This window comes from Giraffa tippelskirchi, chromosome 3 (assembly GCF_054371585.1).
Source record: "Giraffa tippelskirchi isolate mGirTip1 chromosome 3, T2T-mGirTip1v1.2.pri, whole genome shotgun sequence".
Lineage (NCBI taxonomy): Eukaryota > Metazoa > Chordata > Mammalia > Artiodactyla > Giraffidae > Giraffa > Giraffa tippelskirchi.
Genome location: NC_137277.1, coordinates 35,004,983 through 35,029,468, shown reverse-complemented (window position 1 = coordinate 35,029,468; position 24,486 = coordinate 35,004,983). Strand labels below are relative to the sequence as shown.

General features: G+C 41.6%; 1 protein-coding gene across 5 annotated transcripts in view; it reads right to left on the bottom strand.

The window, feature by feature from the left end:
• Positions 1 to 24,486, bottom strand: part of MYH10 (myosin heavy chain 10) — a 123,644-nt gene that overhangs the window by 71,102 nt on the left and 28,056 nt on the right. For 4 of the 5 annotated variants that reach the window (XM_081578374.1, XM_081578376.1, XM_081578375.1 and 1 more), the window contains exons 4-6: positions 20,068 to 20,095; positions 9,224 to 9,326; positions 2,312 to 2,404 (exon numbers count right to left, since the gene is read on the bottom strand). In XM_081578374.1, coding sequence (XP_081434500.1) covers positions 2,312 to 2,404; positions 9,224 to 9,326; positions 20,068 to 20,095 — 224 coding nt within the window. Of the gene's footprint in view, positions 1 to 2,311; positions 2,405 to 9,223; positions 9,349 to 20,067; positions 20,096 to 24,486 lie in introns of all 5 variants that reach the window. The other variant, XM_081578378.1, reaches the window with a different exon arrangement.

The window sequence follows — 24,486 nt, the reverse complement described above, 5'->3', positions numbered from 1 at the left end:
AGCAGAAAGCAAAGAGGAACTCAAGAGCCTCTTGATGAAAGTGAAAGAGGAGAGTGAAAAAGCCGGCTTAAAATTCAACATTCAAAAAACTAAGATCCAAGCATCCGGTCCTACCACTTCATGGCAAATAGGTGGGGAAACAACAGAAACAGTGACAGGTTTTATTTTTGGGGCTCCAAAATCACTGCAGGTGCTGACTGAAGCCATGAAATTAAAAGACACTTGTTCCTTGGAAGAAAAGCTATGAACAACCTAGACAGCATATTAAAAAGCAGAGATATTACCTTGCCAACAAAGGTCCGTCTAGTCAAAGCTATGGTTTTTTCAGGGGTCATGTATGAATGTGAGAGTTGGACCATAAGGAAGGCTGAGCGCCTAAGAATTGATGCTTCTGAACTGTGGTGTTGGAGAAAATTCTTAAGAGTCCCTTGGACTGCAAGGAGATCAAACCAGTCAATCCTAAAGGAAATCAGTCCTGAATATTAATTGGAAGGACTGACACTGAAGCTGAAGCTCCAATACTTTGGCTACCTGATGCGAAGAACTGTAAAGACCCTGATGCCGGGAAAGATTGAAGGCAGGAGAAGGGGATGATAGAGGATGAGATGTTGGATGGCATCACCAACTCGATGGACATGAGTTTGAGCAAGCTCCGGGAGTTGGTGATGGACAGGGAGGGCTGGCGCACTGCAGTCCATGGGGTCACAAAGAGTCAGACATGACTGAGCAACTGAAATGAACTGAACTGTGGTCTGATGACTTCTAATCCCAGAAACCACATCATCATACTATTGTATGGACCACAACTTTACATCCCTACAGGAAAAAAAAAAAGATTACAGTGATTCGGATTTCCAAAAACTGCCCATTGAGGAATCGTTAGAATTAAAGTCACTTTGATTCTGGCCTTCTTAACTTTTAACCAACAAAGGTCCGTCTAGTCAAGGCTATGGTTTTTCCAGTGGTCATGTATGGATATGAGAGTTGGAAGGTGAAGAAAGCTGAGTGCTGAAGAATTGATGCTTTTGAACTGTGTTGGAGAAGACTCTTGAGAGTCCCTTGGACTGCAAGAAGATCCAACCAGTCCATCCTAAAGGCAATCAGTCCTGGCTGTTCATTGGAAGGACTGATGTTGAAGCTGAAACTCCAATACTTTGGCCACCTTATGCAAAGAGCTGACTCATTGGAAAAGACCCTAATGCTGGGAAGGATTGGGGGCAGGAGGAGAAGGAGACGACAGAGGATGAGATGGTTGGATGGCATCACCAACTCGATGGACATGGGTTTGGGTAAACTCTGGGAGTTGGTGATGGACAGGGAGGCCTGGCGTGCTGAGATTCACGGGGTCGCAAAGAGTCGGACACGACTGAGCGACTGAACTGAACTGAACTAACTTCAACCAAGACGTTTAATATCAGAGGAGAGAGGAAACACATAGAAACAACTCCAGCTATTTAAGCAGAAATAGCAGAAGTTGAACGATTTGCTATCAAAGTGTTGACCCTGAGAAGCTGGAAAGGGGAAGGCCATGTCCTGTGACACTGATCTTGCTGTCATTCAAAAAAATGTCCCCAGACGAGCTGTGCGAGCTTAGGGGGAAAGTAAAGTTTTCAGTGAATTCAGAGAGTAGAATGGCTGGGAAGAAAATTTTAGAGAAGTACCATCCCAATATTCCGTGATAATCTATATGAGTAAAGAACCTAAAAAATGAATGAATACATGTGCCTGTATAACTGAATCACTCTGCTGTACACCTGAAACTAACACAACACTGTAAATCAACTATACCCCAATAAAACTAAAATATTAAAAATAAATAAAGAGAAGTAACAGTAGCGATAAACTATTCTGAGACCCATATACCATAGAAACAGCAAGGTACAAAGACAATAATTTACCACATCAAATTCCAACTTCACTTGGTTCAGTGTTAATTGTGCCCAGTGCTGTGTATGCACCTCATTTAATCTCCATGACAAGTCCAGAATTATTTATATCACCCCTAACCAAAGTGAAGAGATAGGTTCAGAGAGGTTATAACTACACATCCATAGAATACATAACTATATATTTATATATAATAAACATACGATTGAAATTACTTTCCCATTTGTTTTTCCCTCTCTTTTTTTTTTTGCTTTTCAAAATGTGACTACTAGGAAAATTTTAATTACATGTGACTTGCATTGTATTTCTATTCACTGTTCCATACTACATCTGTTAGGGAGGAAGATACTTTATTTGCTTAATCATAGTCGACAGTTAACTAGAAGTCTGAGGAATGAAAGGTTTCTGGCACATTTAAACTTACAAAACGAGATGAGTTATCATTTTTCACAGTCTTTGCGTTTCCAAATGATTCCAGGATTGGATTTGCTTGCAAAAGCTGCCGTTCAAGTTCCCCCTAAAAGACATCACACATAAACACACACATAAATAAAAGCAAATGTATGTTAATCTCCCTACTCCATTCCTCAAAAACAAAGCAAACAAAACACTGTCTCTTTTCCTCAGTTTTTTCATTTGCCATCCAACAAACTTTGTTGTTGGCTTCTTATTCTTGGTCTTATGGGCTCTGCTAAAGGAAAAAAAAAAAAAAAAAAAATCAGCCTCTATCACGTGACCACAAGGAGAGGATGTCACATTGAACAGAGATGCTAAATATAAGGACAGGGCACACAAATTAAGTAGAGAATTTTTAAAATTAAGCAAACTGCTTTTCATAAAATGAAATTTAGCATGATACTTCAATTAAGAACATATTAATACTTATGGTTCTGCTTATTTCTACTTTGCCTTGTTCCAAAGATTTAAGGCAGCTAATTCTAATAATTTCTACTGTACTGGTAATAAGACTTGCCATTTTTCCAAAGATTTAACATGATATCTTAATGACATAGACAGGGCAACACCTTCATCTCCAAATTCAGAGATGACAAAGATGGTAATGCTACTGAATTCTTGCTCAAATTTAAAAAGCTAAGTATATCATATTTGGTGTAGTGTATGCTTTATTCAGTGTCCTTACTTACATGCAAATTAAGCTATAAAACAGTTTACAAACAAAAGATGTAAGTATATTAATATGTGCTTTAATCATGAAATACAACAGAAAGCTGGATGAGAAAGCATGAAGCCATTTCTGGTCATGAAAAGCACTACAAAATGACCCTGTGCCCGGGGAATATAATTTCAGAATTATATTGTAAGACTTAAAATCCTTTTCCAAACACAAACCTTACCTGTGTATTTTAAAATACCCACCATTATTCTAGACCTAAAGAAAGGAATAAAAAATACTAATGTGCTTCTCTAAGCAAAAGAAAAAAAAAAAAGAGTATAAGGAACCTCAGGTAAGATTTTTAAATGAATGGCCAGTTGCCATGTGATGCATGACACTATCATCAAATCCAAAGCCAGGAACAAGTATATACCATAAGGCAGCCTCAGCCAGTGTGGTTAGATGTTAGGAGGTGCCGTCTCCTCCGGGGAAAGGGTGGGGAATGTGCCTAAGGCCCGTGACAGTGTCTACTCTCGAGCATTTATCTGGACTGCTGGGTTTTCCCACATCTTCACCAGTCTACAGTTGTGTTCAACAGAAACCAGTTAGGAACTAGTCCTGCCACGTGAATGTCATGACACAGCATCAACTCACGTTCTCAACTTTAAATAATATGCTCCCTGTACAGGGAATCTTCCTGTTTATGGACTTCAAGGGACACCAGACTATTTCTGATGTAAATCTTTCTAAATGCTATATGCTATCAAAGTTTCTCAAACACAATATCCTGAACCAATGTTAACAAGGCTGAAGGTCATCATTAAGGACAGCAGCCATTGTGCTGACACAACAGAGAGCCTTTTCCTTAGAGGTCAGAGGTCATAGCCATCACTGAGTCTGTGGCCAACATCTTGCAAAGCCCTAGGTGCACTGGCTCTGCAACAATGCTTTGGGCCAGAAGATCTCTTAACCTCACTCAGCCCTTGTGATAAGGGTGTGGAAACTGTCAGAAAAAATACTGACTGACAGATAGGTGGGGCACTGCATTTATCTGACACAGCCACAGTCAGCTCAAGGAAGCAGAACACAGATTCCTTAAAACTACACACTATCCTACCAAATCATAATAAAAACACTTTCAATAACAATTTATCTTTAAAATGTTCTCCTACCTTGAAGGTAAAACAAGTATTGTATACTTCATTTTAATATTCCCTAGACACGGCTTCACAAGAGTTGTTTGGGTCAAGATAATTGGTCTTTTTTCTCCCTGGCGTGTATATGTTGTGTGTGTGTGTTTGTGTACACACAGTGTGCATGTGATCCTCTGATCTGATCCCCTTCTTTCATTTGGCTTCAAGGCACCGGCTGCATCCTCTGCATCAAGTCAACATCAAGTCAAAATAATGTTCCATGAATGTCTGCTGAATGGACGGATAATGACAGGTCCAAGCACACTCTATCAGTATCTGGGGAGGGGATGATGGTGAGCCAGAGGTGGCAGGAAGATTTGGATTAAGTGTCCTCATAGTCACTGTGGTGGGTGTGGAGATGTGGGTCCCAGCTATGGAGGCCACTCCGTTAACAGGGATGTGGTGGTACTTCTCTTCCAATGGGTTTCTGACATGATTGAGACCAATTATAGATCTCAAAGACTCGGGAATGAATCATATAAAGCTTGACCCAAAGCTAGTACTATACAACACACAAAAATGATCTTTAGGTAAGAAATTACCACTAAATTTGATCACTGCTGCACTGAATAATTCCACACTTAAGATAGAAAGTGCTTACAGCTCCCAACCAAATTATGAAGCCATTTATAAACCTCCAGGGGCAGTGACTAACCTTTCCACTGGAACTGCATGGGCAAAGTTCCTCTATTTCTATTCTATGTGGTAATAAGAAATGCCACAGTGGAACATGGGGAAAAGAAACTAGTATTAACTACTGAAATTATTTTTTAAAGTTCTAAGTATTTAAATCATTAATGCTTTAAAGGTTTGCCAATCATGATGAAAACTACACCCCTGTGTATATTACATAATGTATTACATATACTTGCTATATGATAGATAACAGAATGAGTTTGAAATTGGTGAAACACACACACACACCTACCTTTCAAAATTCCAGTTCATAGGGGACTTGGGCTGGCCTCCTGCTGCCCTCATAGGCCTAACAGGCAAAGCTGTGGCTTTCCCACTGACTACAGAGTAGGGTTGGAAGTTGGTGAAAGTGAAAGTTGCTCAGTTGTGCCTGACTCTGCAACCCAATGGTCTATACAGTCCATGGAATTCCCCAGGCCAGAATACTAGAGTGGGTAGCCTTTCCCTTCTCCAGGGGATCTTCCCAACCCAGGGATCAAACCCAGGTCTCTCACATTACAGGCAGATTCTTTACCAGCTGAGCCACAAGGGAAGCCCAAGAATACTGGAGTGGGTAGCCTATCCCTTCTCCAGGGGATCTTCCCAACCTAGGAATCGAACTGGGGTCTCCAGCATTGCAGGAGGATTCTTTACCAACTAAGCGATCAGGGAAGCTGGTGGCAGCAACTAATCACATGTTGAGAACCAATCTCCAGGATAGGCTATAATTTCTGTGCTTGCTACTTGCTATCTCTTACCCTTCTGTCTCAGTTCAAGGGAATTTAGACCAGTAGATACAAAGTCATCTGGAAGCTGCCATCTGACGTGGCTGACTGAGCAGTTAGCAGAGAGGTGGGCTGGCCTGAAGAGGTCATTCTCGGGGGGTGGTCAAGTTTAAGAAATTAGTTGTCTTCAAACCTGCTCTGAAATTGCACCTTGTCCAGGCTTCAGAGCAGCCTTGAACACCGTGCCAGACAGCAAGGGTCTGTAACAGCGACACACGATCAGAGAACCTGGACTGAAGATGGACTTGCAGTTGGCTGGGGCGTTAAGCGAAATGAGGACTCATTTTGTTACAACAAGTAAAAGTTTACAGGTAAATGTTTCACTTCTTAAATACTGTGGCCTTAATTTTGAAAATTTATTTCTTATATTTGCTCATATTTCTATAATGAAGATGAAGTTATAAAATACATTAAAAAAAACCTGAACACTTCACAGTGTTAGGAGGGCCTCAATAAAAAGACAATGACAAGTATTGACTAGGATATGGAGAAATTGGCACACTTATACATTGCTGGGAATGTAACGTGGTACAGCCTCTATAGAGAAGTCTGGCAGTTCCTCAAAACGTTAAACAGAAAGTTACCACAACTCAGCAATTCCACTCCAGGTATACACCCAAGAGAAGTGAAAACGTATGTCCATGTGAAAATTGATATACTGCAGCATTATTCATAATGGTCCCAAAGTGGAAACAATCTGAATGTCCATCAACTGATGAATGGATAAACAAATCATGACGAATTTAATATAACAGGTTATTATTTGGCCATAAAAATGAATGGAGCACTTACACATGCTCCAACAAGGACAAACCTTTGAAAACATTATGCAAAGTGAAAAAACAGTCACAGAGAACCACATGTTATATGATTCCATTCACATAAAATACTCAGAATAGGTAGATTCAGAGAGACAGAAAGTGATTAGTGATTTCCAGGGGCTGGGGGGACATGGAAGGTGATTCCTATGGGTAAAGGGTTTCTTTTGGGGGTGAGGAAAATATTCCAAAATTGATTGTAGTAGTAACTATGTGACTAGACTGAAAAATAAACAAACCCCACTGAACTGTACACTTTAAAAGGGTGAATTTTGTGGGACATGAATTTAAACCTCAATAAAGTTGTTGAGGGGAAAAAGAGCCAAGAGCAAATAAATTAAAGATTCACAAAATCTGGAAGCTACCAATGCCTTTCCCTTTGGTTTTTTTTTTTTTACAATTTATACTGCTGTTTAGTGATAAAATGCTATCGATTTATACAAATGGTTCCTGGGAATTCAAGTAAGTTTTGCCTATAAGGTTCTACGTAAATTCAGAAACCAGTTACAGGGAACTAAAAGAAACACTGACATTACAAAGTAAAACCATTACTTTATGGCAGTCATCCTCAAAATGGGGTGAGGAAGTCATGCCTAGGGGCATTCGGGAGAAGATGGGGGTGTAGGGAGAGAAGTAAGTTCTTGAGATGACCCTCCCCAGGGTGTGACCAGTCTCTCGGCTCAGGAGTGTCTCATATTCCTCAGTGTGCTGGGGAAAAAAAATTAATGGAGAACCAGTGGTCTCCTCATGTTTCTAAAGACACGACATAACTACTACTTAACTAGTGTTAAAATAAACTTGGGAAAGCAGCACAGAAGAGTCTGTGCGGAGAATATGCAGAAAGACATGTAACTCAGTAACAACGGCCCAGAGAAGCTGGTACCTTCTGGAGGGAACCTGACTTGATCTGACCCAAAGCAAAATCTAGGGGTAAACAGGGTACTCACACACAACAGGGATCCACTCTGTAGTTGTTTCTGACATCGAAACAAAACATTAATGATGATGATTTGTGTTAGGAAACCTAAATCTATAGGTTAATTATTTAACGCTATTTTGCTAGTGATCTAGATACATATTAAAAGGTCATTTAGCATGTACTCAAAAGCACAAAGACAACCTGGTTGCTGGTCTAGATTCCTTCTTTAACTGGCCAAAGAGCCTTTCAATATCATATAGGATAGTGATGATTTCGTTCATCTTCCCAATTCACATCACTGGTGTAGTCTACAGCTAAAAGAAAAGGAACATGATGGGATTTCATAGGTGTGGTACAAGCTTTGGTGTCTGAGACCGTCTTAAGAATTCTAAAGAAAGATATCGGAAAATCTGTGTCTCTATTTCTTTAGATGCCTCTGATCCCTTCTTCATGCTAATAGGTTGTTCTTATAACACTATCATTTATTGTTTTATGCTAGCTTTGCAGCAGCATGCTTGCAGAAAGACATACAAACCAAAACCATTCCAATGCTAGGGAAAGGGTCAAGTTCAGGTGCAGACACTCCAGTCTATCTAAGGCATCTGGCTCAGCCCTGCTTTCTCTCCCTCCCTATCAGGACACGCTCTGGTCCATGGTCTGCCAGATGCTATACTCCGCAGGGCTAAAAGCGAGGCATCTGATAGGAAGAAGAACACTCCTCTACAACTTGTCCGGGACAAAAAAATTCTGAATTTATATATTAAATACAATGAGACTTTCAGGTTACACATACCAGACCACACAATGTTAACAGATCAGAAATTTTTACAGCTGCAACCCTAAATTCAAAATTTAATATATGGCATGAAGTTAGGTTTCCACATGCTTAAGAAGTATTAAAGTGATTCTGCCTGGCCACTGACACATGAAACCCTAAGTTTACAGGCTTCACAAACATATGATTCAAAGTCATAATGAAAGGGTAAATAAACATCAAAGTTCCTCTAGAAAACAAAGGTAAAGCAAAAGGGCATGCTGCTTCTCAGCACAGTAAGCCTAAAAGCAACACATTTTCAAAAAGAAGCATTTTGTTCCCAGAGATTTCTCTCAGAGCTAATGGTATTTGTGTCTAGTAGCGACTCAGTCTAAAGACAGAAATTAGTGCAAACACTCATGACTAAGAAACATAAAGAAAAGCACTTGCCTGGTGTTTCACTGGTTTAGGTGATTCCTGCTGCTCGTTACAAACAGACAAATGCAAACGTTAGCAAGTTTGGGTCTTTTCCTAGCGGTAAAGCCACATCCAAAGCACCAAGTCAGTGGTTAGAGGGTTAGAACTGTGAAAGCGGGTTTGGCTGGCATCTCTCAGTGGGTATTAACGACTACATCTGCATATCTATAAATCAAGGATAACTGACGTGTTATATTCTTACACCTTTCTGTCATCAATTCTCCCCCAAATTTCTATCCTCCCCTCAGGCTTCTATTGGTGGTAGCTCTGTAAGTTCAGAAAGAACCACTGAAAATATCTGAGGATATTTTTCTGGTGGTTAAAAACTGAGAAATCTTCATGAGCCTTGCTTACTGACTTAATCCTTACCACAATTCTGCAAGAGATCAGGCTTTGAGCTACAACCATAATTCCAGTTTGCCCTGTTGTAATTGCCAGTTACCAGCAATTTCTTGATGTCCTAGCCCCTCCTTGCTGGGGGAGACAAGGAAGCTGTCAATAAAGGCAGTGCGCTGAGCACCCTCACTTCCTTATTCTTGTTTCTGAAATTACTAAAGAATAAATCTAAGGGTTTTAAAACAAGAGCAGAACAAACACTTACAGGAATATTATGGTCCTTTCGTCCTTTGTGTGAAGAAGCAACATGAGCAAGGTACTGAATGACTTTCTTAGTGTTTTCTGTCTTCCCGGCACCTGATTCGCCCCTGGAAGATATAGTAACACAGGCTGCTTTACAGAAAGCACAGCACGCACATTCCCAACCTATAATCAACAAAAGTAAACTGATTTGAAACTAGAATTAGTAGGAAGTAAAAAGAGAGTAAGTAGGGGGAAAAAAAAAAAACAACACAACACTATCACCAGTAGCTGGAAAATTATTTTTAAATGGTATAAATATTTTTTTTGGTAGATGCCAGGTAAGAGGACAGAGGAAAATGTTCACAACACTTCCCCACCTGTGCTAGGAATCAGTGGCTCTGCCAGAAAAGTGAAGTTTATTAGAATGTTTACAAAGAAATTCCTCAGCACCAGAAACATATCCAGCACTAGAGACAGAATTCCTAGAACAATTAGACTAAGGTAACTGAATCTGCAGGAGCTGAACGAACCCCGGGATGCCCGCTGATCAGGGACAGCATCTTCAAGGCCTCTGAACGCCTTTTAGGCTCATCCCTCAGAGCTGACGATGGTTCACTCCCCTGGACCCGCAGAGCATCTTGTACACACCTCATAGAGCTTTTCTATTACTATCACCTACACTGTTAAATCCATCTATGTTTTCCTAGGACTTCGATGTCTTCACTTTTTACAACTATAATTAATTAATCGAAAAAAATGTATGGTCTGAGGTCAAGTTTTTTTGCTTTTTTTAACTTTATTTAATCTCATTTTCCACTCACATGATTCAGCTCACATCCCATTATCAATGGTTGACCAAGACACTGATTATCTTGGTCAAGTGATTTGAAATATTATCGTTACCTTGCACTTATGACTTTATTTCAAAGCCAATACCCTACGCAGTAGTTCTGAAGTATGACTAACCACATCACCCATCACTGTTTTTTAAAACCTCAGAAACAAGTGGTCTCTGAGGTTTATTTTTTTCAGATAAATTTCAAGTAATTTTGTTCTGCTATATCCCTCCTGTCTCCTCCCACCTGCCATCTCTATAAAAACAGGCAGCCAGAATTTTGAGCTAAATAATATACATGCTATTTTTAGGAAAAATGATGGCTTCATCTCGCAGTTTAATTCTGTATTTTTCTAAGTTGAAAACAAGCAAGGACCCATGTTTGTCTTATTCACCTATTAAGTCATAGTGCCTAGCATAGCAAGTACTCAATAAATTCTGTTGACTAAAAGAATGTAAGTCTATATAAGTGTATTTCTAAGCTCTATTTAATATTTTTGGTCCTGTCATTAATGTCCTTTTATCATCATTATACTTTCTACTTGGTCATCATTGGTACATGCTAATGAGTTTCGTTCATTCTTTTATTCAACACATTTCCAAATCAACTCAGGCATCCCTTAAGTGCTCGAGATTGAGCTGTGGATACAGGCTTCCTGGAGCTCAAGATTAGAAGAGATTTAAAACAAACAAGAAAAACAAATTGGGTCTCTGTAGGATGTGAGGAGGGCGAGGAAGGAAACAAGGTGACTGAGGGGGAAAAGACAGAAGAGCAAAGGACAACTCCCTGGAGATTTAATGGCGGCGGGGGGGTGGGGGTGGGGGGTGGGGCCACTCGACTCCTGAAAGCTGAGCAGGACCAGGCATGAGAGGGCCTGAGGCAGAGCATGGAGGCAGATGGAAAGACAAACGTGAAGGCCTCAAAGCAGAAAAAAGGTAGGTATATTCCAGCAACTGGCAGCCGGAGTGCAGGATTTGACAGAAATAACCAGCCGGCAGACACAGCAGGAGGGACTCACCCCGAGGTGGAAAGGCGTGGATGGGATGTACCCTGGAGCCATGGGAAAGAATCTGGATTTTATTCAAGTGCAATTTCATAAGAGCTATGCCAATGGTTTTCTCTGTTGTATTCTTAACTTTATTTAAAAAACCTAGTGTTTCAAGCTAATCATGATGTTGGCTGTTGGTTTAAAACAGATAATTTTTCAAGATGCTAAGAAATGTGCCTCATGTAGACTGACGATGACTTGAAGCAGTTATGATTGGTACTCATCAGCTTGGTTTGCCTCTGCAGTTTCTTGGCTAATCCCTCTCAACTGGATATACTTCAGTGTATCCTGAAAGCATATTTTTCCCCGACTGTCATGCTTACTCAGCTGTACTGAGCCATCCGTCAACAACTACCTATGAACTCTGCTAAATTTTCTGTATTTCAGGTCTAAGATACCTCTGCTAGTATTAACAGAAAATACTGCTTCAAAGATAGATTTATTCCAACACCTTATGGCTGAGGTCCCAAGAGGGGAGACAGCCTTACACTCTCCATCTCAAAATGGGGGATAACAACTTCTAACACATGAGGCTGTGTTGTAAAGGAAAAAAAACTACAGTCCATCTAAAGCATGTAATTGGACTTTCCCAGTGGCTCAGTGGTAAAGAATCCACTTGTAACGCAGGAGCCGCAGGTTCGACTCCTGCGTTAGGAAGATCCCCTGCAGGAAGGCATGGTAACCCACTCCAGGATTCTTGCCTGGAGAATCCCATGGACAAAGGAAGCTGGCGGGCTACAGTCCTTGGGGCCGCAGAGAGTCAGACATGACTGAAGCGACTTAGCACACACAAAGCATACAATTAGTATTCAGTAAACATTACCCATTATTGTCCACTCAGCTGTTCATCCACCATATAGAAGGGCATTTGAATTACCAAACTCTAAATTACTTCATGAATCTATCGTGCTGGTAAAGTGGGTAAGAGGTGGGCCATGGTCTCTTGATGACCTACTTAGATTCAAATCCAGCCTACCATTTCTTAGTTATGGGGCTTTGGGCAAAGTCTTTGGCCTCTGAACCTCAGTTTAGACTCCTTTAAAATGAGATCTGGTTTCTGTGCAAGACTGAGATCACGCCTGTAAGGAGCCTAGCATGGCACCTGACCAGAAGTTGCTCAATAAATGGCAGCAATGGTAACAACTATGATGGTCAACAGTGATGATGAATAAACTGACAGAAGTAGAAAGATGATAACCTCTGATTTGAATATGAAAGACACAGCAGAATCAAAGAACTATTCTTAGAAAAAAGTTGTTTTTTTTTTCTTTTAAGATGAAATGGCACATCTGTCCCAGATGAGTTTTCTAAGAGTTCTTTTTACATTTTGGATAACAGTCCTTTATCAGTTGTGTCTTCCACAAATATTTCTTCTTAGTATGTGGTTTATCTTCTCAATCTTTTAACACTGTCTCTTGCAGAGTGTAATTTTTAATGAAGTCTAGTTTATCAGTTATTTCTTTGATGGATCATGTCTCTGGTTTTGTACCTAAAAAGGTATTACCATGCCCAAGGTCATCCAGGTTTTCTCTTATGTTACCTTCTAGGAGTTTTATAGTTTTGTATTTATATTTAGGCAAAGAGTTGGACATGACTGAGCACACACGCACACAATCAAATGAAGTGAGGGTAGGAATTTGCTGGGTACAGAAGGGAACTTTATGGGGTGTTCATAATGATAATGTTCTCTATCTTGACAGAGGTTTACGTTATACAAATAACTCAGCCCAAATATACTTAAAGCACATAAATACTTAAAAAGAGTTTTGCATTTTGTTATACTATAAGTCCCCTACATATGAAGGAGTTCTGTTTCGAGAGCACATTCAGAAGTCCAACTTTTTCCTAAGTCCAACAAAGTTAGCCTAAGTACCTAACACAATCTGCTATATAGTACTGTACTGTAATAGGTTCATAAGACTTTCCACACAAATACATAAAAACAAATAAAAAAATAAAACATTTTTAATCTTACAGTATAGTACCTTGAAAATACAGTAGTACAACAGCTGGCACACAGAGTTGTCATCGAGTGAAGAAGCAAGAAGTGTTACCAACTGGAGGAGGGAAAGGACGTGGGAGATGGTAGAGCTGAAGGATCGTCAGCAATAGGAGATGGAGGGCAAGCTGCAATGTCACTGTCATCTGATGTTGATGGAATACAGGTTCATATCTTTGAAAGTTTACAACTTGAAAGTTTGTATGTAGAAGACTTCAGTGTATGTGAATTTTGTCTCAAAAAGATAAAGATGTAAACCCTGAACTTTATTTAATGTTATGTATGCTGAAGAATTTAGGGGGAAGCGCACTGATCTACAAATGCATCAGATGAAGGGAGTAATAGCCCAAAGAGTGGTTTTCAGTTTAAACTGAAAACATCTGAACAATCAGCAGTCACCGAAAGAAATACCATCCAACCTTAAGCAGTGAAAGTGTTAGTAGCTTAGTCGTGTCAGATTCGTCGCAACCCCACGTAATGTAGACTACCAGGCTCCTCTATTCATGAGATTCTCCAGGCAAGAATGTTGGAGTGGGTAGCCATTCCCTTCTCCAGGAGATCTAACCAACCCAGGGATGGAACCCAGGTCTCCTGCATTGCAGGCAGATTCTCTACCATCTGAGCCACCAGGGAAGCCCAACCTTAAGCAGAGCCTCCTGAAAATGCAGCTCCCATGGAACCCAGCCCAAGGAGTTTCCGGGACTGGGGGAAGTCTGACCCTGAGCACCAGCAAGTACAAATTCAGCTGTCCACTGGCATCACAAAGCCCCATAGAACCCTCCATACTTTCCCCTAGAAGCCCCAGTCCACCTACACCACCTCCTGTTTCTTAAATTTAGTATGGAAGCCTTTATTTCTGGTTTTCAGCAAGTTACTCATCACTGAATACCCCCACACATGTGCATATATTAACCCTGTCTTTTCTCCTGTTAGGCTACTGTCGATTTATAGATCCCCAACCGCAGGACCCAAGTTGGAAAAGTTTCCTTCCCAACACAAACAATAAAATGGATTGATAGAGGGATGAACAGATCAATATATAATAAGCAAATATAGTAAAATATTAATGGCAGAATCTAGATGGTAGATATATAGATCTTGACTACAAAAATTCTTTCAGCTTTATGTTTGAAAATATTCATAATAAAATGTTCAGAAAACTAAAAAAAAAAAAAGCAAATATGGTATCTGATGACTGCTACTTTGTGCGCACGAAGAGATACCCCAGCTGCTATAGCTCATAAACCCACACCTCATCACTGATGCATACATCAGTTTCAAATGACAATGACCATCTAATTATAAGTGCTAGTGCTTACAGTAGTCACTTTTGGTGACAAGAGTAAATCAGTGCTCACTAACCTCAGGTTCTGTCAAGCAGCAGTCACTCCCTCCCCAAGAGTTTTCCTGCTTCCAAACATTCCAAAGAGTCCTCATCCAAAATGATCATCCAAGCTCACAAACCACCCAAAGAGGAGAGGAATGTGTCCTGTCCCTCATCCCCTGTGTACTGCATGCAGGGTCACCATGACTGTGACACTGCAGGCAGGTGACACAAGTTCTATTCCTCTCTCACTTGTGAGCAGAAGCCATCCTGGGCCCCGGGGGTGGGAAGGAAGGGCCAGGCTCACATGCCGGAAGCACTGCCATTCTCCATGGGGCTCTGAGCCATCCGGAGGCCCAGGGAACATGTGTGAGGAAGAAAAGGGGTTGACTTACCATACCTATTTCATGGAGCTTCAGCAGTTACATTCTCAGAGCAACTTTCCTCTACTAATTGATGCTCTATAGTGAAGAACCTGGCTGGTCTTTGTTCCTGATTCCTGGGAGGTCCGGAGCCTCCACGTACCTGGAATGTCTTTTGTTAGTCATGGTGGGCACTTGGCTAGCTACAGGATGGGGACTGGACAAGCTGAAAAACCAAATGGGCGATTAGAGGTTCCTGCCTTTGATACAAGTGACCCTCCTGGGAGGGGAGAGGGCATGGACATGGATTCAATCAAACATGTCTACATACTGAAGCCTAATAAAAACTCTTTGAAGCTAAGGTGAGCTTCCTGGTTGGTAATATACACTGACGCACTGGGAGGGGAAGTGACCAGAGCAAATGGAAGCCGTGCCTTTGGGCAACTCCAGCTCTCACCCTCTCTGGCTCTGATTCGTCACTCTAGTAAAGTATTGAATCTAAGTGGGTAGTGGCCACCCTCAAATGTGTAGCTATTTGGTCAGAAGTATGGGTGGCCTGGGAACCCCTGAGCTTGTGGCTGGTGTCTGCAGAGCCAGCCCACATGATGGGTGTGCCTTGGGAAATCAAGGTCCAAACTGCCTCAACACAGGTAGTTTTAAAAAGATGTTTGCAGCTCACATTCTGAATAACTGACTTTTCTGAAGAATATGCCCAGTGAAATAAAATAAAAAAGTGAGCAGACTATTCTAGAATATAGAATTAAAATGAAGAGACATAAGGAATGCAAGGAATAAGACCTGACAGGATTGTGGATTTTTGGAAGTCATAAGAAACACGTTGAAGACTATTACAGAAATTCACATATAGATTTCATATGAGACAACATTACTGTTTCATTGTCACTTTTCAAGTGTGACAATGTGTGTTATGTGGGGACACCCTTGCTCTTAGGAATCTCTTGTGGTGTATCCAAGGATCATGTGTCAGGCTATCTGCAAACAGTCCTATGTGTGTACAGAGACAAGGGACACATTTAAGTAAAGGGCACATGAGCACTTAATGTATCACTCTTTCAACTTTTCAATAAAATTTAGGTTTGTATTTGTTTTACATAAAAACTTGGGAGAAATGCCAAGATTTAAAAAAAAGAAAAAACATAAAATTTGGTAAAATTTAACTCATTGAAGTTAGGGGATGGGTATCTGGGGGTCTCCAACTATTTTATTTTTGTGTAGGTTTGGAATTTCAAAATAAAACACCTTTATAAAACGGTATCAGAAAGGTTTTACTCTTTGAAAACACATACAGCTGAAACTCCAATACTTTGGCCAACTCATGCGAAGAGTTGACTCATTGGAAGAGACCCTAATGCTGGGAAGGATTGAGGGCAGGAGGAGAAGGGGACGACAGAGGATGAGATGGCTGGATGGCATCACCGACTCGATGGACATGGGTTTGGGTAGACTCTGGGAGGACAGGGAGGCCTGGCGTGCTGCGATTCATGGGGTTGCAAAGAGTTGGATGCGACTGAACTGACTGCCAGTATTCAATTGTTTCTAAAACTTCCTAATCTTAAGCCTGTTTCCTTGGTTCCTACTTAATTAAGAGATTCATTCTTTTGTTTCCATTTTTATCCATTTACTAAGGATATCCAAGAGCAGTGCTCCAGGTTCTCAGAGGATAATTAAAAAGCAATCAAAGAAAGTCACAGTTCCTACCCTTTTGTCTAGTTGTAAAACAAGATACAACAACCCAAATAGGTAATGGATTGCAGTATGTAAGAACAGGGCCTGATGAGAGGAAATCAGTGTGGGCTGGAACCAGCTGTATCATAGGGCATATGCCCTCTCTGGAGGGAGAGAGAGGAGAAAAGTAAGGGAGTCAGCCAGGATCCCGGAAGATGGGCAGATAGTAGGTGCTGGGCAGGGCTAGGGCAAGACAGGAGAAATATGAAATGAGGCGACAACTGGAAACAGGGAAATGAAAGAGAACAGGGCATCAAAGCAGACGGCAAGGTTTTAAGCCTTGAGTCTGGAAACACAAAGCACTGATGATGGAAAGAAAGATACTCGGAGACCCATTTTGTTTGTGTGAGAATAGAGGTTAATTTGTCAGTGTGTTCAGTTTAAACTGGCATTTATTCCCTACTTCACAGCTTGTGCTCCAGAAAGACCCAAACACTTGTAATTGCCTGACACCTTTCTCACCTTCTGTCCCCTGTGCCTGTAAGGTTCACTGATTCTGTAAGAAGCTAAGAGAAATTGTGACGAAGATGAAGGTCCAGAAACTCATCTAGCTGTGGGGCCACCCACCTGAGCGAAAAACCCCCTGGAAGCCAGTAAGGACCAGCCTAGACTGCCACCTCCCATGGGCCCAATCCCCTCACCCCTGCCCCCTGCCGGATCCACCAGGGCCCAGAGATGAACTCTGCAGGGAGCCTTCAGATCACACCCCCACCAGCCTTGGTCACTGCTTAAAATGTAGCTCCTCTGGTCACTTTTCATTCTTACCCTCTGTTCTCATACTGTGTTTTCTTTCTCCTGATTCCAAACCCAATTATTTTCTGCTCCAGCTCCCCTCTTTTCCTCCATACTCTGTGGGATCCCCATTCCACAGTGTGCAAAGTCACCCACATTCTCAGCCTCCTCACTAAACACTCCCCTCCACTGGCCGTACTTCACGTCACACAACTCTGTGCGCATACACACACGTACGTCATCACACACACGTACAGACATCAAGGAGCATCCTTCTCACTCCTCCTAATGCTGTTTCCAGACTCTTTTGTTCTAAAAGCCCCTACCTCTCACCTCTCTGAGGTCACACACAGCAGCAGTGGTTCTGACACTGGATTTATTTTGCTTAGTAAGATCTTAACAAACAAACCACACCCCTGCCCACACTCCTGTTTCAAAAAAGAAAGCAATTTCCAAAGAAAACAGGAAGGGTCTTATCTTGGAATAAAGGACATTCCTCTAAGTGAAATAATTTAGCTTTATGAAGGGCTTACCAGAGGCCACTGCCCTCAAACCATCACCCCTGTGTGTATGTGTGTGTCTCAAAGCCCCTCCTCTCCTTGTGTGAGCAACACACCCAACCCTTTGACTCCCTGACACCCTCCACCCCATGCCCTCCTGCCCTCCTCTCTTTCTCAGCTGCCCACTCCTGCAGCCACACTTGAGGTGCTCCCTCCCAACACCTGTGGCCACAATGCCTGCTCTTCCTGCTCCTGCGTCCCCAGGCGGCCCTGCTCTCCAGTTTCCTGACCCATCTCCCTCCTATCAGTCCCCCCTCGTGTGCCATATCCCACGGTCCATCATGACAGTCTTTCTTGCTGACGTCCTCAGTTCTCTCATCTCAGTGACCCCCACCTGAACCCACTTATAAAAACTTTTGGTGGATTAAGTCTGATTTCCCATTTCGACACCCCCATAGGGGAGTGTCCACAGCAAAGGTCCCAAGTGTCTCACACTCCCTCCCCCTCCCCCACTGACCCTGGCCTTGGCCACATGTCTGGCCTGGGAACCGGAGAGCACCAGCATGCACACCCTTACACACTGGAGCTCGCGTCTGTGCGGCTCTGGGCAGTCTGTCACCATGTTAAAGCCAGGGCTTGCCCACTGGAGAATCAGAGGACCCACCAAGGCACCCCAGTCAACAGTCAACCACCCCCCTGGCCCTCAGCTGCCCCCAGCCACGGGCTGAACCCCAGGTGAGATGGCTGGGCCTGGCTCGGCTCAGCAGACAGGCCCAGCTGAGTCCAATCCAAGGGCTGGGAAAACTGCTTTCAGTAGATTAAGTGTCTGGTAGTTTGTTGTTTAAGAAAAGCTGATTTGTATAACTCAGAGGCTAAATATCACTGGAAGAATATTTACAGGAGAAAGGAGCGTCAGTTGTTTTCTACTTCTCCTCTCCTCCTCGTTATCAAACACCAAAGTTTCTATGGGAAAGAAAAGCCAAGAGATGAGAACTTTCTCTGATTCTGGTCCCCCACCACCCGCCCACACCAGGCCCTGTCTCCTCCCTGACCCTGGCCTTCCAGGGGCCCTGACTCCCACCCTTCTCGTCCTACCCCACCCCCATCAGTTTAACCTCTCCTACCTTAAAGATACCACGAGTAACAACAAAAATTGATTCCTTACTGCCTTTCAAACGCTACAATTTTCACTCTAGAGCTATTTGGAAGTAGTAGGCCCAGACTTAGCCTTTTGCTGCTTTTTAAAACTTTTTCTCTCTCACACACATACACCCACGTCATTCCTTGACTGCCGTCTGGCCTGACTCCCTCCCCACCCCAGTGCACTGAGGGGACCACGACCAGCCTCCTGCGCCAGCACTAAACCCCAGGCACACGTTCCTGTGTATTTCAGTCTCTACGGTGTCTGCGGCCTATGGCTTGGGCGTCTCTGTGGAGTCTCACCCGCCTCCCCACCCTTGAACCCCATCTGGGGATTCCTTCCACACTCTGAGGAGACCTCACTTACCGCGTGGCTTCCGTCACCTAGGCCGCTGGCTCTGCATTCCAGGCACAGCTCCGACTCCACGTCCAATGGCCTAGAGACAGCTCCCCCAGGAGTGCCTCAGGCACCAAAGTCAATGTCCTCCACCAAACTCCTTCCCCTTTGCCCTGAACCCGTTCCTCTACCTTCCTTCCTGCGTCTCTGAAATCCGCACAACTCCACCCTCTCCGAGCTCCTCTTTCTCAGGCCTGTCTCGCAACCTAAGCCCCACTTAGACATGCCCACTTCAATCCGGGTCCACGAGCACCTCCCCACCTGAAGGCACTTCCATCTCTCGCGTGGGTAACTCAACAGCCTTCCACATGGTCTTCTCGCGATAACACTTGCCAGTCCTCCATCTTCCCCACTGCAGCTAACATGACCGTCCTAACCAGCAAAAATGATCACTTCCTGCCGTGGATGTTGTATTTCCAGTACTTCACACACAGGCATGTGATAACCGATAATGTTTCCTGGGTGATACAGGTAAATTCCTGAAAAGTCCAGGAGATCAACACTTGGACAAACCAACTAAAGATATAAATTTCACAGATTAATGTTATGAAATGTGTGAAAAGCCCAACCAGTTTGACAACCAAGCAGTAACACCAAAGCTAAGCAGAGCTTGCATACTTTAGACTTAAAACAATTAACAGCACGGTTTACATCAATCTTTTTAAACTGCTCTCCTGGGAGCAGTCTCAAAGCGGGACCCCTTCCTCTCTCAAATACCAAAAAAATTGCTTTTACTTTCCAACAGAATAGAAAAGAAGTCTGAACATTTAATGTTTACTTACGTGCAAAGAATTGACTGGTCCTCACGATCTAGAAAACAAAATTAGCAGAAAAACAGTGAATATTTCCCTGTTTTAAAAAATATTTGATAAATAGTAAATAGCCTGATAGCCTCTAAAATACTAGGAACGCTGCCCCTCTTAGGCCAAGTTAACACTTTCCAATCCTGTTATGTATTATACAGTCCTAAATTCAGTCAAGTTCATCATTCTCACGCCAGATTATCTGCGGTAGATAACAATCCAGGCTCAGACAACTTTATATGCCTAATGAACCTGGATTCTCGAAGCCTGCTGCTCATCAGAGTCAACCAGGAAGTTTTATAAAAACAAACTTCCCAGAGCTCTACCTTTGGGGGAGGGACTGAAAACCGCTTTTTAATTAGGTTCCCCAAGTGATTCTGATGCAGAGCCAGGTTTGGAAACCACTGCCTTTCAAGAAAACCCACAACCAGAGAGAAACAGTTATCAATATGGACCTTAAAGAAGAAAAAAAAAGTATCAAACACTGAGTGGAAAAGAAGATTAAGGGAGGATAGACGTCTGTAAGAGTTTAACCACTGTCTCAAGTCAGAACATTAAATAGAGCAAAATAAGGAAAAAAACTATCATGACTTTAAAGTGATATTTAAGTATTCATATTTAGGGCTTCCCTGGTTAACTCAGCTGGTAAACAATCCACCTGCAAAAGCAGGAGACCCCAGTTCGATTCCTGGATTGGGAAGATCCCCTGGAGAAGGGAACAGCTACCCACTCCAGTACTCTTGGGTCTGGAGAATTCCATGGACCGTATAGTCCCTGGGGTCCACAAATAAAAAGGTTAAATGCAAACCAATAGCCTTTCTTGGGCCCGTCCTTCCCGGATCCACAAGCACTTGGATGATCTCCACCTGCCCTTCCTGCTCAGCTCAGTTATATCTCCTCTGTGGGTCCCCTCCAGACCCTCTTCCTCAGGCTCCTCACTGCTTCCTTCTCTTGACCATATTTTGGGGTTAGACAAACAATGCTGCCAACTGCCTGCCTGACTAGTATGTGCTGCCTAAGATCAGAGACCGTCTTGCTTCTTTACTCCCAGACTTAACAGCCAGCCTTAGGTCAACTGAGAGAATCCAGTGTGAGGAGCCAGGCAGGGCACTGGCAAGACACCGGGAACTGGAATCTTCTGTCCTAGTTCCAACCCTGCTGCAAACTGCCCATGTATCTACAAATGAGACATTGATTCCTTGCTGGTTTCAGGCTCTTCACCTATAAAATTAGGATTTTACTAAGTTTTTATATATTATTCACTCTAAACATGAACCCTCGCACCCCAAATTCTCCTGGTCTGAGAATGTTTATAGAACTCCACTTATCCAAGTTTTCAGGGCTTTGCTGAACTAGTTTACACATTAGAGAAATCAAAACATACACCAAAAAGTTACCACAATCAAATGGCCTCCTAACTTATTCAGAGCAGCTTTCTTCCTGCATGCTGTTTTCATTGTGTGAAATCTGAGCTCTTCACAACCACAATCTACCCTTCAAATCTGCCCGGTATTTCTTCTCCCCATGCTTCTCACCTCACCCCACCCTACCCCAATAAAACAAAGGAACTCTCTTTGTAGGTGGACCCATCTGTTCTTGTCATGTCTTGCATGAGCTTTGGGCCTCAGTTTCACTATCAGTACAATTAGGTGATGGCTTGGCAACCTCCAAGATTCCCTCCATAGAATACTCTATAACTGAACCATTCCTTCTTTCTGCTTCACTGGATTCTCTTCACCCTTTGAAGATCAGCTTAGGCACCCCAATCGTTTACAGTGAACTTTATACTCTAAGAACCGATCAATGTAACCAGACTCAGCATATATTATAGTGACATTTAAGGGAAATACTTTACGTTCAGAAACCATTTGATAGCTCAGTTATTGTCCACAGCACCTCCCCAAAACCATAAATGGAGGTACTCAATAAATCCATGTTGAATTAAATTGTATTTTCAACAGTGAAAATGACTTTAGATCAGTGACCTCAGCCCATCTTAAAAAACTAGAAAAGAGCAAATTAAACCCAAAATGAGTAGAAGAAAGAAAATGATAAGGAACAAAAATCAGTGAAATGGGGAAAACAGGAAAAGAAAACAGTGGCCAAATGCTGGTTCGTTGAGATAAATCGCTAAACAAAATGACCAGAAATAAGACACAAATTGCCAACATCTGGAACAAGAAAGGGAAAACCACTATATATCCCAGCGATACTAAAAGGATAATAAGGAAATATTAGGAGCCACTTTCTGCTAAAAAATTTGACAACTAAAATGAATAGAATAATTTCCTTAAGGGACAGACTACTAAAGTTCACTCAAGAAGAATCAATAACCTGAATAGATGTAGAAAAGACATTCAATAAAACAACATCCATTCATGAGTGACAATAAAAAACACAGAAAACTAGGAATACAAGGGAACTTCAATAACTTGATAAAGGGCATCTACAAAACACCTGCAGCTAATATCATCCTTAATGGTGAAAAACTGAATGCTGTTCCCCAGAGACCAGGAATAAGACAAGAATGTCTGTTCTCACACCTATTCAACATCACAAATAAAAATAATTAAAAAGCATACAGTTGATAAGGAGGAAATAACATGTCCTCATGCAGAGGACATGACTGTCTGGAGATAATTCCAAAGAGTCTACCAAAAAACTTTCCAGAATAAGTGACTTCTGCAAGGTTGCAAAAGATGTCAATACATGTATTTTTAAAATAATATTTCTATATATTAATAGTGAACAACTGATAATTAAAATTGTAAAGTTCCATTTAACTCTCAAAACATGAAATGCTTAGTTATCCTAAGGTATATGCTACACTTATAGTGAATATGTGCAAGATCTATGTGCTAAAGACTGTAAAACAGCAATGAAATAAAAGAAGACCTACATTAACAGAGAGACAAACCATATGTTCATGGATTGGAAGGCTCAATACTCTCATCAGTTCTGCCCTATTTGTTCTATAGATTCAGTGCAATCCAAATCAAAATGTGAAAAGTGGGACATTTTTAGAAAATGGCAAGTTAATTTCTAAAATTTATATTGAAAGACAAAGGAACAATGGTGGAAAATAATTTTAAGATTTATTATATGACTAATATAATCAAGATGGTATGAAAAAGGACAAATATACAGATCAAAGGAACAGAATCCTGACAAAGCAATTCACTGGAGAAAAAAAATGTTTTCTCAATAAATGATGCCAAGATCTACTGGATAGTCACATGCAAAACAATGAACTTCAATCCATACCTTGCACCATACATGAAAATTAACTCAAGATGGATCACAGATTGAGTGGGAAAAAACCACAAATCACTTATCCAATAAAAGACTTTAAGCTAAAAAAGCCAAAGAGTTCTCAAAAGTGAATAAAACAAACCATCCAACTTTTTTAATGGTTAAAAGATTTGAACACTTCACCAAAGAAGACATACAGGTGGCATAAGCACATCAAAAGATGCTTAATATCCTTAGTCACCAGGGAAATGCAATTTAAGGCCACAATGAAATACCACTGCACTTATCAGACTACAATTTAATAAGCAACCGACAACACCAAGTGTTGACAGAAAGCAGAACTGGAACTTTCACCCACTGAAAGTAATGATGAAAAATGGCAAAGCCATTTGGAAAAGAGCTTGGTAGTTTCTTACAAAGTTAAACATACACCTACCATGGACCCAGCAATCCTACTCCCAATTGTTGAGTCATATGAAATTAAAACTTACACTCACAAAAACCTGGTACACAAACGATCCTAGTGCCTTAATTGCCAAGGAACGTGAACTATCTAAATGCCCTTCAGATGATAAGTGAATGAACAAACTGTGGAACATGCATACAATGGAATACTACTAGAAACTAAAAAGGAGTGAACTACTGGTAGATAGATGATGCTCAAATGCACTATGTCAGTGAAAGAAGCCAGGCTCAAAAGGCTAACCTGTGTCTAATTACATGACGTTCTAGAAAAGGCAAAACTACAGTGACAAGGGAAAAAAATCGGTGGTTGTCATGCACTAGGGGAGAGGGAATGACTGTAAGGAGCGTGTAGAAATTTGGATGGAAGATAGAACTATTCTATATCTTGATTGTAGTTATATTAACTAGATTTGTCAAAAGTCAAAGAACTAGACACTAAAAAGGCTGAATTTTACTGCATGTAAATGATACCTTAAATAAAATTACATATATTTAGTTTTCCCGTCCAGCAACATGTTACATATATCTCTACACTTAGGACTTCAAAAATGTTTAGCAATAAAAATATAAGAAATACTGCCTTACATTTGGGTTCTACCTATTTTTGTTCACTGCTAACCTTTATTGGAGAAGACTCTGATGCTTGGAAAGATTGAAGACAAAAAGAGAAGGGGTCAACAA